Source organism: Rhineura floridana, chromosome 4, assembly GCF_030035675.1.
Source record: "Rhineura floridana isolate rRhiFlo1 chromosome 4, rRhiFlo1.hap2, whole genome shotgun sequence".
Lineage (NCBI taxonomy): Eukaryota > Metazoa > Chordata > Lepidosauria > Squamata > Rhineuridae > Rhineura > Rhineura floridana.
This window is the reverse complement of record NC_084483.1, coordinates 187,198,888-187,214,349: the sequence shown is the minus strand read 5'-3', so window position 1 is coordinate 187,214,349 and position 15,462 is coordinate 187,198,888. Positions and strand designations below refer to the sequence as shown.

Below are 15,462 nucleotides of genomic sequence, written 5' to 3'. Positions count from 1 at the left end.
ATCTGGGGAAACTTACTATGGAAGCTGTAGCCGAGGACAAACACTTCATGAAATCTTTTGCAAATGTGTACTAGAAAGAGGAATTCAAAATGCACACATATTAGGACAAGTGCAAATGACAACGTGGGAGTGAATCTAGGGTCTCCAGCATGGAAGCCACCCACCTGGCAACTCTGCTATAGTCCCAACCATTTCATAAAATCACAGTCAGAAGATACCTGAAGACCAGTCAACCCTGAAGCAAAAACTTCTAAATCTATAATCCAGAGGTAAGGAAGCAGTGCTTTCTCAGTCATGGCCCCTGTCTCATCATACTCCACACACACAGTGCCAGAGCCTCCCATTGCAAGTATTCAGAAAACTAGTTAAAGGTATGTTTAGTCAAAGAGGCATTCTATGATGTATTATGACTGCAATTCTGAACTTTATATTACTGTGGTAATAAGACAGCTGGTTGTTTTAGTTACTGCTGCGGCAGCTGGTCTTATAAGAATGCTGTCAATCAGCGTACTGCCAGCAGAAATCAGGAGTGAGCAAGATGTCCTAGGCACGAGATGCCCACGTGTCATTCATTAGTTAGGTAAAACCATCCACGTGGCTCAAGCATGTATTATGGAGAAGCCGGTCTGGAGGAAACATCACTTACAACCCTAGTCTTCTTTTAGCACAGAGATGGAGAACCTGTCACCCTCCAGCCATTGTTGGACTCCAACTCCCATCATCCCCAGTAAGCATGCCCACTGGTCAGGGATGATGGGAGTAGCAGTCCAAGAACAACTGGAGGGCAGCATATTTCCCAACCCTGATTTAGCACGTACTGACATAGAATCATATAACAGTAGACTTGGAAGGGGCCTATAAGGCTATTGAGTCCAACGCCTACCAAGTTTTCACCAGTACTTCTGCAGTCGCAAGGCCTTGAAACTCACATAGACCCCAGAGGAAAGTGGGGTTTGGGGGAGTCACAAATGAGCGCCCTGGACCTGCATATTCTCCACCCCTGTAAGCCCGTGATAAATACTGGCTAACTACTGATCCACTTACCAAGCAATTAAAGGCAGCCAGATTTTCTGAACCAGCAAATCGAAAGCCCAAAGACAAACAGGCCCCAGCAATGATGTAGACATGAGCCTGCCTAAAAAGAAATATTTGGCAAGGAACGTTCTCAAATACTGTTGAAAGATCATACCAAACCAAATTGCATTGGCTTCTACTTCCTCTCCAGTTAAAAATCATGCAATGGCTTGAGCTCCTTCTCCAAGACACAAGCTGAATTCTCCTTAAAAGCCCTAAAGGGGAACATCGGAGAAATGAATTGACTCATTGTAGGAACACCCACAGATAACCTTGGTCATTCAGGATGTGCAGCTGCTGCTTCAGATTCTTTTCCATGAATCTATCCCATGGCTCAGCTGTAATGTTTAGAGGCCCACAACCATGTGGTAGTGGCGAAGCACAGGAGACTTTAAAACACTAAACTGGTACTCCAATTGAATTATGGACCCAAGCGACTGGTGTGCGACCATGTGGTTGCGGGCCTTTAAACTTTACACAGCTCTGCCATGGGATAACACTACAGAAAAGAGGCTCCCACTATGCTGCTGCAACATACTTTAGTGGATAGGATTAAGATGTTCTGGTTTGGGCTTTCGATCTTGTTGCAATCTGGGAGCTTCCTTGTTTTTACAGGTTTTATTTTCAAGAGGTTTGTCCTGCATTGCTGATACAAAGATGTAATTGGAGCCATGGGGCTTTGGGACTGGATGGATGGATGGAAGGAAGGAAGGAAGGAAGGAAGGAAGGAAGGAAGGAAGGAAGGAACCAGACTAGTCATAAGTACTGGCAAAAATCACTTATTTAGTGCATGCCTATTACTTTCTAAAAGCTTACCAAACAAAAAGGAAATGCCCTCATACAGCCTGCTCACATTACATTCATTAGGGGACCTGCTCACATTACATTTGCAACATGGGAGGTGCTATACTGTGCCATCTCCTGATATCAACACTGCTCCTGTTTTGAGAAGGGCCTCTTCTAATGTGGTTCAGGGTTTCTAGGATTACCTTCACAGAGAAAGGGCCACAGTTCACTGGTGGAACAACTGCCAAGGTTCAATCCCTGGTATCTTCAGAAAGGGCTGAGAACACCCCCTGTCTGAAACCCTGGAGAGCAGCTGCCAGTGTGTATAGACTGGGGATGGGGAACCTGCGGCCCTCTGGATGTTGCTGGACTCCAGCTCCCATCAGCCCCCAGCCAGCATGGCTAACGATCAAGGATGATGGGTGTTGTAGTCTGTCTGGTTCCCCGTCCTTGGTACAGACAATACTGTGCCATATGGACCAAGGGTCTTACTCAGTATGAGGGCCACACTGAAATTATTAGTTTAGAGATGGTAGCTTTTTTGGAGTTGTAAACGGTCCTAAGGTTGTTTTTAACTGTTGTTAGAAGTTTTAATTGTATTTAAAATATGGGATTCACCCCCAGAAGAGGCAGTGATGGCCACCAGCTTGGATGGCTTTAAAAGAAGATTAGACAAATTCATGGAGGACAGGGCTATCAATGGCTACTAGCCGTGATGGCTGTGCTCTGCCACCCTAGTCAGAGGCAGCATGCTTCTGAAAACCAGTTGCCGGAAGCCTCAGGAGGGGAGAGTGTTCTTGCACTCGGGTCCTGCTTGCGGGCTTCCCCCAGGCACCTGGTTGGCCACTGTGAGAACAGGATGCTGGACTAGATGGGCCACTGGCCTGATCCAGCAGGCTCTTCTTATGTTCTTATTGTTTTATTTTTGGTAGGTTTTGTTCCTTGGGCTCATTTGGAAGAAGGGCAGGATATAGATTTAATAAATAAAATAATAATAAATAAATATAAGGCACCTTCCTATGTTCCACAGCACCCATACTGCATTAACTCCCACACCCACATATGTAGCGAGTCCTACATTTCTCCTTTGCTATACCTGCCTATGGACTACAGCAAATAGGAGCCAGTCTCATTTGATTACTTACGCCAGAGTCTCCAAATTCAGGTCTTCTGATGAAGGCATTTCAGTTGCATGAAGGGATACGCTGTTCTCCCTCACAATCTGTAAAAAACATGACAGTAGATGCAACCAGTTATTCCCGACCCTGCAAAAGTTTCCATAGATTTATAGAAGTGAAGACAAATGAGTTTTCTTTTAATAAAGAAGTAATGTGTTGAAAGTTCTTCTATCAGGATTAATATACTCTACTTTTTCAAGTCAGGACCAATTTTTATTATTTATTTGTTACATTTATACCCCGCCTTTCTTTCACCATGGAACCCAAGGCAGCATACATGTGGTTCCCAGGCGGTCTCCCATCCAGGCACTGACCAGACCCAGACCTGCTTAGCTTCAGCAAGGTGGTGGCCTCATGTGCCTTCAGACCATAGCCTGGGACTGATTTTGGATCTTGAAACATGCCTGAAAATGGGAGGACTCTGGTAACAATGTATTATTCCATTACAGATGCATTTTATAAGTATTCCACTTCTTGAGAGGTTGATGGAGAGGTGATCACCTCACCTCAAAAAAGATACTGTAGAGTTGGAAAAGGTTCAGAAAAGGAAATCCAAAATGATCAAGGGGATGGAGCGACTCCCTTGTGAGGAAAGGTTACACCATTTGGGGCTTTAAAAGTTTAGAGAAAAGGGGAGTAAGAGGGGACATGATAGAAATGTATACAATTATGGATGGCATGGAGAAAGTTGATAGAGAAAAGTTTTTCTCCCCCTCTCATAATACTAGGACTCATGGACATCCAGTGAAAGTGAATGTTGGAAGATTCAGGACTGACAAAAGAAAGTCCTTCTTCACACAGTGCATAGTGAAACTATGGAATTTACTTCCACAAGAAGCAGTGATGGACACCAACTTGGATGGCTTTAAAAGAGGATTAGACAAATTCATGGAGAATAAGGCTATCAGTGGCTACTAGCCATGATGGCTATGCCCTGCCTCCATGGTCAGAAGCAGCATGCTTCTGAATATCAGTTGCTGGAAATTGCAGGAGGGGAGAGTGCTCTTGCACTCAGGTCCTGCTTGCAGGCCTCCTATCAGGCTTCTGGTTGGCCACTGTGAGGACAAGATGCTGGACTAGATAGGCCATTGGCCTGATCCAGCAGGCTCTTCTTATGTTCTTACCAATGAAAACACATTTTCATCTGGAAGTAACTCCCATTAATGGAACTAACTCCCAAGTAAGCATGCCTAGGACTATGTGATTAGTCAATCTATGTGAATTAATATGTCAACTGCATGTATGTCGCCATCTGAAGTGTGGAATTTTTTACTCCTGTAAGGAAACAAGAAAACACAGGCAGTTTTGCAGGAGGTTTGCACCTATGCCAACTAGAAGCATCACACATATTTTCTTTGGTTTATGACTCTTCAGCAAGGAGGGGAAAAGATGAGATTCTTAGCATCCTGCAGAAACCAAACAAGTCTGCATGGCAGGGTATTAACAGTAAGATACAGCACTGCCTAGACGCCTTTAAGTGAGCTTCAATGTACGCTCAAGAAAACCATGGGATTTTGTGGAAGCTTATGAGGGATTTCTCAAGGAGAAGATTGGCAACAGCTGACAAAGCATGCCTGAATGGTAGCTGGTCTACCATTACCAAGCTTCATCTGCTATGCAAAGCCACAGGAGAGTTTGGGGGCATGTTCTAGGACAACAGCGTCATTTCGGACAGGGTAGGAAATGAAGCCCAAGATTGCTGGCAATTAACTATAGTTTCCAGGGGAACTATAGAAACTATGGGGAGCTATGGTTAACAGCTGGATCCTGGCTCGTTCAGCCACTCACTCACTCAGTTTGTAAAGGAACTTCATACACCTGCAAACAGCTTGTGCATATCCTGGCTTATTATATAATACAATATAATGGCACAAACTAGGCCAATGCGTGTCCTAGAACAGTGGTTCCCAACCTTTTTACCCCACAGACCACGTAAATTCTGGAGGGTCTTTTTCTGGCTGCTGTAGCAATTATAACGCACTGTAATAGGTGCTGCACGATTTTTAACTATTTTTGTTGCATCTTTTATTTCTTATATATTGTATTTTACTGCAGTATTTCAATGCAGAATTATATAGAATCCACAGAATTCTAATTGTAATACAATAAAATACAATATAAGAAATAAAAGAAGCAACAAAAATGTAATAAAAACAAGTATGAATATTTACAAATAATTGGGTGTCAGAACAAATTAAACCAGACCTGTCACTAGAAGCTAAAATGATGAAACTGAGGTTATCATACTTTGGACACATCATGAGAAGACATGATTCACTAGAAAAGGCAATAATGCTGGGGAAAACAGAAGGGAGTAGAAAAAGAGGAAGGCCAAACAAGAGATGGATTGATTCCATAAAGGAAGCCACAGACCTGGACTTACAAGATCTGAACAGGGTGGTTCATGACAGATACTGTTGGAGATTGCTGATTCATAGGGTCACCATAAGTCATAATCGACTTGAAGGCACATAACAACAACAACAACAACATGAATATTTAACGTGACGGATGTGCTGTCTCCCATCTTCAACTACATACCTACAGACACACCATGGACTGTCTGAATAAAGCTCGTGGAACACCAGTGTTCCATGGACCACAGTTTGGGAACCCCTGCCCTAGAATACTTGTGGCCCCCAACTCCTCTGCAACACGTGGCATGCAGCAGACAGGTAAGGAGGCATGCTTGGCAGACTAATTGATGTGGATAAGGTTCCTCGAAGGGAGAAAATCCAAAAAAGCATTGACTAAGCATAACATGCTAGTTGGAAGTGTGCTACTTACCTGCGGCACATTGCTGTCGATCCACTTAGAGCTGGGCAGCATGTCATCCCATAAAATCAAGCATCGGGCAAGTGTCTTCAAGCAAACAAAGTGAACCAATTAGGGTAAAGGAAAACAAATTGCAATGGCCTCAGAAATCGCAATACTGTAAGAATTGCTAAGAAATTAAGATGAGTTGGTCAGGAACTTACATATGAAGAAAGCACTCTGAATTCTTAACGGTATGAGAAAATTAAAAACATCTTTCTCAACACAGTACAATATGCTATATAATCTTGATTTGAGCTATTTATGTACCATGGCAGAACCAGCCATTGGCTTTCATAGTCAAACAGTGACACAAGATATGAGTCTGCTTAATTTTTGCCCCCAAAGGAGTACACTGCAATGAACTCACTGCTTATATCCTTTTATTCCTTCTGAAATATTAGCTAAGTGTCATGGCTGTCTAGATTACCCAGAAATGTCTTTGGAACTACAATACTGTCATAAAACTACCAGATTTCTGGAAAAAAGACGGCTTTTAAAATACAAGGTCATAAAATGGGTTTTACTGCTGTACTCATGGGACCACAAACATAAATCAGAAACATACTCTAAGATCTTATCAGATGTTAATGTGGCCTGATTCAAACATTACCTTCACACTATGATGCCACTCCAACAACATTTGTAAACAAATACCACCTGGGCAGGTGTAATGATGCGGATGGATCCCACTACAGTACAGCCAGCCAATGGGACCAGATCAGTTGCAGAAGTAATATTTGAATCAAGGCCTAATACAGCCTCTTAGTTAACCTTGAACAAGAATATCTTTCACTTTCTGGGCTGCACTACCTTTTATTGGGTTTACTTTATGCTACTAAAAATCACCAAAAAAACAGTTTCTTACATGGCAAGCAATTTACTGGATAGATTCAAGTGCAGCCCCAAGTACAGACTGGCAAGCAATGATCACACGTCTTTTGTTTTTTAGCTGCATATTATACTTCTGCTGGTCACAATTGGCCTTGCATGTCGCAACTTTGTAATATGCAAAGTGACTCTAAACTGGGACAGGAAGGAGATATATGTGGTTAAAAGATAGCACTGTATTTTAAAAAAAATGAATGAATGGCCTAAGCAGGAACAACAGCACGAGTGTTCAGATTAAAAAATACAAAGGTAATTCATAGAAATTATTTTGACACCACAGTGCAAAATCATTCCATTCAGCAGCATAAAGTAAACCTAATAAAAGGTAATTTGATTTCATATGAATATTATCATTTGCTTTATGTTAACCACTTAAGAGGTTTTTGTTGATTCAGCGGTATATAAACCTTGTTAAATAGTCAATAAATATGGAAATTCCATTTTGAGCAGTTTGCACTGTAGAAGAGCAAAACCAAACTAGAAACATACCCTTAGTAAAAGAAATTCTGGTTTCACAAAGTCCAACAAATACATTGTGTCTGGAGCTCGAAGCCAGTCAGCGATAGACCTTGCAAAATATACATACAAAAAAAGGAGAGTTATGAATTGAAATGGCTTGTTTCAGGAAGCACAAAGAGATGCTTCAGCAGAGCACATCTTGAATAGCTGTGTTTGTTTGCTGCTTTACCAACTTCCTCTCTGAACCTTAAACTCTATTTGTCCTCTTGCGACAATCATCACTAGTTTTAGTAAGACTTGCAGAGGCACAGAACCCATTGCTCAGACTGAACTGCAAAGACTCCTTGTATTTATTGAGTGGAAAGTGCATCCATCATGTTCCAGAGATTGCCTGATACAAGGCAGCAAGCTTTGTGATGGGTTGGAAGTACCCTTAAGCATTAGGTATTTACATAGTAAGCCACCATTTTAATGATAATGCAACAGAAGCCCATAACCTTAATCTGAAACTGGCATTACAGAAATGTAAGAAATGGCTGTAAGGGCATTTTTTTTAGTATGATGTAGACAAAATGGGCTGTATTCACCTAACTCGTTGTGCTAGCAGAAGCCAGTGCAAGTATTCCCGCTAGGGCAATCTGACTTCCCCTCCTCCCCCTGCGCACCCTCAGTGCCCTCCTCAAACCTGCTCTGGAGCAGGGGGAGGAGAGGGGAAAGTGTGCTGTCAGACAAGCAGAAATGCTTGCACTGCTGGAACAATCTCCTGAGCACAATGTTGAATACCACCCAATGCTTCCCGATCACTTATCACTGTGGTTTAAAGCAAATTATGGTTAGCAACAGATGGAATGCTAACAATGAAACGGAATCAGAAGGAAGAATATGCGCAGAGGAAAGGAAAAGGGAGGAAGCACAGAGGCTCACTGATAGAGCATTTGCTTTACTTCCAGAAGGTCCCAGGTTCAGTCCCTGGCATCTCCCGATTGGGCCGCGAATGCCCCATGTCTGAAACCCTGGAGAAGAGCTACCAGTCACTGTGGTACTGACAGTGTGAACTATGTGGACCAATGGTCTCACTCTGTATAAGGTAGCTTCCCATGTTCCTACAAGCTCACAGTGTGCTCTTGTTGACCTCTTAACCATGGCTAAGATACAGGAAGAACATGTGCAGCAGGTTAATAACTGCTCAATAACTGACTAAGAGATATAGTTTCAGACAAAAAGCAAAGAACCAAAATGAAACAATGGTTCACAAGTCAGCTCAGGCCTAGCAACATTTTCTTTCAGTCATTCTGATGGGTGGCTTCTGTTTCATCCTCAGGGTGTAACTGCCAGTCCCCATGGCATGTGGGGGCCCTATGCCATATGGCTACCAGAGCAATCTGGAACTTTTTTGATCTGCAAGAGGATTGTGTTTTTTTGCTGTAGTACTCCTAGTACACAAGCACTGGAGTAAACAGTGGTCTGAATAGGTATGGGAAGGAGGGGACTGAGAAGAGTTTCTAGTTATCCTCAAATCCTGCAATTCTAAATGTTATGCATCTTATAAGCACAATTCTAAACCCAGTACCTGTTGTTAGTCTTTAGATAGATCATTGCTAGTGCCAGAGTTGCACCTGGGCAAGTCACATCTACGTTTATGGTGTCTCCTTCCTGACAAGATAAAAGTGGGGTTAAATCAGTCTGAATGCCAGTGATTGGTGTTGCATACAGCTTGTGTGACTTATTTGATTCTGTTTGTCTGTTTGTGTATATCCCTCCCTTCACCCTAGGAGGAGCCCAGGGCAGCAAACAAAAACTCTAAAAACACTCTAAAACATCTTAAAAACAAAAGATGTTAAAACATATTAAAACAAAACATCTTTAAAAATGTCTTTTTAAAAAACAAAACCTTTAAAAACATCTAAAAAAGTAATTCCAACACAGATGCAGACTGGAATAGAGTCTCTACTTAAAATGCTTGTTGAAAGAGGAAGGTCTTCATTGAATCACTTATGAATCACTTCCCATAAAATAGCTCTGTATCATTTCCAACAAAATATCTCAAAGCGATTTCACAGCAGCTTTGCTTTGTGTGGAAGGTGGGCCAAGGGAATCTTCTGAAGGCACTTGATGGAGTCCCACCTCTGAAACAAAACTAGCAACCTAGATGGCAGACCACCTAGGAACTCCACTGAGTCCCCATGAAAAAATGTGTGATATGTGTAAACCAACCAACAAACCTACTTACAAAAAGGATGAGAGGGATAAACTGTAGTACACAAAGGCTTCTCCTTGCCATGCTCACGGGGAAGGACTGTAGGTCAGTGGTAGCAGAAGGTCCCAAGTTCAAACCCTGGCATCTTCAGGTATGGCTGAGAAAGACCCTTTTCTGACTTTAGTATAAGTCACCTTCCTATGTATGCTCTTTTGTTATAAGGAACATAACTTGGCCACTGCTCATCTCCATCTCTTTTGGGGAAGGGTTGCAGCTCAGTGGTAGAGCATCTGTTTTGCATGGGGAAGGACCCAGATTCTATCCTGGGCATCTTCAGGGCTGGGAGGGACTCCTGCTTGAAACCCAGGAGAGCTGCTGCCAGTCAGTGCAGGCAATAATGAGCTAGATGGTCTGACCTGGAATAAGGCATGCTTCTAGAGAACTAAAATCACCTTAATTTGGTAACTCGGAGACTTGTGTTTTTCACGGTGCATTCCAGCCTGAAACCGCCGGTGGCCCCCAACCATATACTGGTAAAGCTGCTCAGGCACATTGAGGTCCGACATGCCTATCAAGTTGCTGCCATGCTGTGGGAGGAACCAACAACAAAGGGAGAAAACATGCCATTCACATTGTACAACTGGAAGTGGTCATGGCCAACCCTGCTTGTTTGTTTCCAGGGTGCCCATTCAGCAAATGGACTGACGTTGCTTTCCAATGAAAATCCAGCAAATGGTTCAACATCACACAAACGTTCCCCAAAAGAGAAAGCTGCACTTACGCCAAGACAAACCATGCCCAACGCTAAGCCAGCAGCCAGCGAATAGGACTCTCTGTCAGTGCAATACTCCATTTCGGGACCTGGGGGGCGTCCTTGGATTAAAAAACAAAAACAGTAAGTTAACATTTGAATAAAGCAAGCAAATACTCAGTTTCTATTCAATTACATGTAAATGACAACAAGCTTAGACCATTACATTTTGCTCAATATCATCTTGTCATAAAGAAAATAAGGGCCAGTTTGCAGAACTGCATTAAGAATTTTAGTCTAGAGCAACAAAAACAAATCTATCCATTCTAGGGTTGCCAGGTTCAGGGCCTGAGACTGATCCTGTATCTTTAGGAGAAGAGAAAATCAGCCAAGTGCAGGTGGTCTCGCAACACTGTAATGGGTAAAACCACAAGGTGGCATTCTCTCTTCCCCCTGCACAACTTTTAAAGATACAGAAGACCTCTTGGACGGGCCTGGCAACCAAGAGGTCTTCTGTATCTTTAAAAAGTTGTGCAGGGGGAAGGGAGAATTCTGCCGTGTGGTTTCTCTCATTACAGTGTTGCAAGAACACCTGCACTTGGCTGACTTTCTCTTCTTCTAAAGATACAGGATCAGTGTCAGACCATGAACCTGGCAACCCTAATCCATTCACACAACTGCAAGAAAGTATCCATGAAATCATTCACACCACCCAACGTGGTGCCCTCCAGGTGATGCAAACTACAAATTCCATCAGCCTCACCCAGCATGGCCAATGGTCAGGGATGATGTGTCATGTCTCAGCTGGGGGAGTCCTGGCCAGGAAACTCCATTCTTAAATCCAGACTTGGCTCAGGCTCCATCTAGGGTCTCACGACAAGGTCAAGAAGGATCCATCCGCACCCAGGGTGAATTTGGCTACTGACATCGAGGCCCAACAGGCTCCAAGACCCAGGGAGAAGCAGTGACTCAAATGCCAGATGGAAACTCATCTGGAGAAATGCCAGACTACTGGCAAGGACTTCTTAGGACTAAGGCCTTTCTCTCGAGGAGACCTCTGGATGAAGGGAGTTGATAGGAGTCAGCTGAGGTTGGGGTGTGGTTTCAGCAGGTCTAGCTCAAAAACCTTTGTGCTAGGCTGAAAAAGCTGCCAGAACAAGTTCTATGCACCTCCGGTGTTCTGCCTACTAACTGATGACCCACTGACTCCCAAATTGGACCACAGATGCCCTGGACCTTCCTCTTGCTTTTGTCCAGCTTTGCCCAGAGACCAATTGGACCCTGACCTTGGACTGCTCTGACTTTGCCTATTGCCTGACCCTTTGTTGTGGACTCCGCATACTTGCACCCTGGACTGGCCCTCTATACTGTTTTGGTTGTTGCCCTCGTTGGTGTTGCATCTGTGTTTTGAATATGTTTTTAAAGATGTTTTTAAAAGTTGTTTTGTTTTGAATATGTTTTTAAAGATGTTTTATAGAGATTTGTAGTGTTTTGTTGTTTGTTTGCTGCCCCTTCTGGAAGGAAGGGTGGGATATAAATTTAATAAATAAATGACAAGAAATAAGTCCCCTGTTTACTCAGGACCCCAGTGAAAGCAGCACATGAAGGGAGCTGCAGTCCACAACATCTGCAGGGCACCATATTGGCTACCCCTGCAAAACATTCATTACAAAGAACACAGGAGCTGTCCCAAGAGATTTCCTCCTCTAGCGTTTTACCTATTTCTGACAGCAGAACCTCAGCAGTGTGCCTGTGAGCTGTGCCTTGGTACACCAAACCTATCCCTATCACGGCTGCCACTTGCACATTATGAGGGACATCCAGCTCGGTGGAAGTTGGTGGTAGCAGTGCAGGTATGTGGATACTGAGCAGCCGAGTGATTGACATATCCATCGTGCCTAGCTTGGCAGCTGATACTCCAAGCAACAGCCCAATACTCGTCATCTCATGACCCTGCCATGAGAAACAAAAGCCACGATCAGATGCAGTTCTGAATGAAACAAATGCTTAAACACACATTCATAAGGTACATATTCCAAATTAAATTGTGTGATTGGATGATGATGGCCACCAACTATGACGGCTTTAAAACAAAGAGAATTAGACAAAATTCATGGAGGATAAGGCTAACAGGGCCAGCTCCAGGCATGCTGGGGCCCTTGGGCATCAGCTTGCCCTGGGCCCTGGCGTGTATGCACGTGCATGCGTGCAGCCCCCCCCCACCTACCTGTCTCCTGTCTTTTACAATTGCCATTAATGAAGATGGCGGCCACAGTTTCCCTAAGGGGATGACGCCTCCGCCACCATCTTTGTTGATGGCACACGTGCGTGCTACGTGCGTGCTACGCGCGCGCATAACTGCCATCAACTAAGATGGCGGCAGCAGCTTCAGTACCTTAGGGAAGCCGCGGCCGCCATCTTCATTAAGGGCAATGCTAAAAAGCAGGTAGGTGGGGCAAGGGAATGGCGGGCAGGCAGAAGCTCCTGCCATACAATCCATGGATGGTGCTGCGGATCACTGAAGGGGAGCGGAGGGCCCCTCAGGGGCTCCTGTAGCTCCGGGGTCCTCGGTCCAGTGCCCCATCTGGCCACCCTTTAGAACCAGCCCTGAAGGCTAACAATGGCTGCTAGCCCTGATGACTCCATTTTACCTCTGCTGCCAGAGGCAGTATGCTTCTGAATACCAGTTTGCTGAAAATCACAAGAGGGGAGAGCACTGTAGTGCTCAGGTCCTACTTGTAGGCTTTCCGTAGGCATCTGGTTGGACACTGTAAGAACAGGATGTTGCATAAGATGGTCCTGTGGCCTGACCCAACAGGCCTCTTCTTATGTTTCAGTATTTATTTGAAAATTGTGTATGTGTGTGCGTGAGTGCACATCCCATTCTGGTTGGAATAACCTTTTGAGGGCTGTGGGTGGGGGTGGGGACTGGCAAAGGCCTGGTGCTTTGCCTTGTATGAGCAAAAATGCATTCCTCTAGCACAAAGCCATCGTTGGATACAACCACTGTTTTAATTATGGTTTGGCAGTTTTGTAATTTGCAAACCATATTTACAGCTGCTGCTCCATCACTGGAGGCTGCTGCATTTACCAATAGGAGACCTGAGCCGATGGAAAACAAGAGCAGACAAGAAGGCTTGAAACAAGGTTTGCATGATTCACATCTGAAAGCTTGTTTCGTGGTTTGGCTTCTAAACTATGATTAGCAGAAACCATGGTTTGGCATGACACCTGAACAGAGCTGAGAATAATTACGAAAAATGCTGTCACAAAGAACTATGGAGGCATTTACATCAACGTGGAGAAGGCAGTATATTGATTGGCCCCAAGGAAAACAGTCTCCACTTCTTACATTGGAACAAGGGCCTCACCTTTGTCAAGTAGTCATGGATGTTGAGTGTTGCAAGCTTTGTGAGGTGGCCATTCAAACCCAAGGCCATGAGGAAGCCTGCATATTCATTGGCTAGTTCTGCATTTTTGGGTTTGTTGTAGACAATCCATGCGGAATCTATTTGGGACACTGGTGCTATCTTCAGTCCAGCAGCGACACCATTGTGAAAGTTTGCCCAGCAAGCCATGTTAGGAGGCACATCTATGTTTCCGCTGTTGAGATCCACTGTGGTATTCCTAGGAGGAGCCCGGCCTACAGAGTGTAAAACAATTGATTAAGTGTAAATCAGAATGGTAAAATCCACTTCCAGGAACCAAGTTTAGAAGAAACCCTTTTCTGATTTGGAGGCCAAGCATTAAGTATAGTTAGCCACTTTTGTGTCATAGCAAACTAGTAATTATTAAACTGCAAACTGGCAGGGTCCTGGTTCACATATAACGCTAAGCCATGGCTTGTTAACAAACCGCAGTTTAACCATGAGTTATCCTGCAGATAATCAAACAAGCCATAGCTTGTTTGTCTAAAGTTTGGAGTGTTTTCCAGCTGTGCTTGCCTCATGCATTTGTATTTATTTATTTATTATTTTATTTATATCCCTCCCTCCCAGAAGGAGCCCAGGGCAGCAAACAAAAGCACTAAAAACACTTTAAAACATCATAACAACAGACTTAAAATACATTAAAACAAAACATCTTTAAAAACATTTCTTAAAAAAGCTTTGAAGACATCTTAAAAAAAATGGTTAAAAACATGTTTTTTTTAAAAAAGGTTTAAGAACATATTAAAAAGCAATTCCAACACAGATGCAGACGGGGATACGGTCTCAACTTAAATGGCTTGTTGAAAGAGGAAGGTCTTCAATAGGCACCGAAAAGATAACAGAGATGGCACATGTCTAATATTTAAGCGTGGGGAATTCCACAGAGTAGGTGCCACCACACTAAAGGTCCATTTCCTATGTTGTGCAGAACGGACCTCCTGATAAGATGATATCTGCAGGAGGCCCTCACCTGCAGAGCGCAGTGATCGACTGGGTATACAAGGGATAAGATGGTCTTTCAGGTATCCTGGTCCCAAGCTGTATAGGGCTTTGTACACCAAAACTAGAACTTTGAACCTGGCCCAGTAGCAAATGGGCAGCCAGTGCAATTCTTTCAGCAGCTGGGTGACATGTTGGCAATACCCTGCCTCAGTGAGCAGTCTTGTCGCCGCATTTTGCACCAGCTGCAGCTTCCGGACCAACCTCAAGAGCATTTGTAGTTTGATGACCCCACTCCAGACACTCACCAAACAAACCATAGTTAAGGAAGGGTCCTGGGTTCATACATAAAACCAAACCATAGATAAAAACAAAAAAACAAACAAAAAAACACCAACCAAGGTTTGTAAGCCAACAACAAACCATGGCTTCAGATTGTAGTTTGTTAGCAGTAAGCAAACCATAGTTAAGCTGGTAGAAAGGGTTCATACATAACACTAAGCCATAGTTTAATAAACCATAGTTTGTATTATATGTGAACCAGCCCAGTGAAAGGGGAAAAGGGGAGGAGGAAGGACCGCCCAGTTCATTTCTGATCCTCTATACAATGGCTTGAAGGATCATCTTACTTGATCTGCATATACCAGTAATGTGTAAATAAAGTTTTTCACTCCCTCCATAGCTAAGTAAATACGCAGAAAACTGCAGCAGAAACATGTTGTGTATCTGTTGCATACATTGTGAGGAAACACTGAGGATATGCACAAATGAATTTAATTCTGTAATGCATGACGCAACCCTCAGGTTCCAGAAGCAGATCTTAAAAAAATAGTTTCTATACAAACAAGATTCTTTCAGCAGGTGCTTTTCTGGTATTATCTTGGCTAATTGATCCTAACAGTGTGCCCACCATTTTGCAATATAAATATAATGGCTTGGATC

General features: G+C 43.5%; 1 protein-coding gene across 8 annotated transcripts in view; it reads right to left on the bottom strand.

The window, feature by feature from the left end:
* ANAPC1 (anaphase promoting complex subunit 1) overlaps positions 1-15,462 on the bottom strand; it is an 83,229-nt gene that overhangs the window by 16,901 nt on the left and 50,866 nt on the right. For all 8 annotated transcript variants that reach the window (XM_061625529.1, XM_061625533.1, XM_061625534.1 and 5 more), the window contains 10 exons: positions 13,522-13,793; positions 11,869-12,103; positions 10,181-10,272; positions 9,852-9,986; positions 8,773-8,855; positions 7,233-7,311; positions 5,826-5,900; positions 3,006-3,082; positions 1,045-1,135; positions 17-70 (listed from right to left, as the gene is read on the bottom strand). In XM_061625529.1, the coding sequence (XP_061481513.1) occupies positions 17-70; positions 1,045-1,135; positions 3,006-3,082; positions 5,826-5,900; positions 7,233-7,311; positions 8,773-8,855; positions 9,852-9,986; positions 10,181-10,272; positions 11,869-12,103; positions 13,522-13,793 (1,193 nt within the window). The remainder of the gene's footprint in view (positions 1-16; positions 71-1,044; positions 1,136-3,005; positions 3,083-5,825; positions 5,901-7,232; positions 7,312-8,772; positions 8,856-9,851; positions 9,987-10,180; positions 10,273-11,868; positions 12,104-13,521; positions 13,794-15,462) is intronic.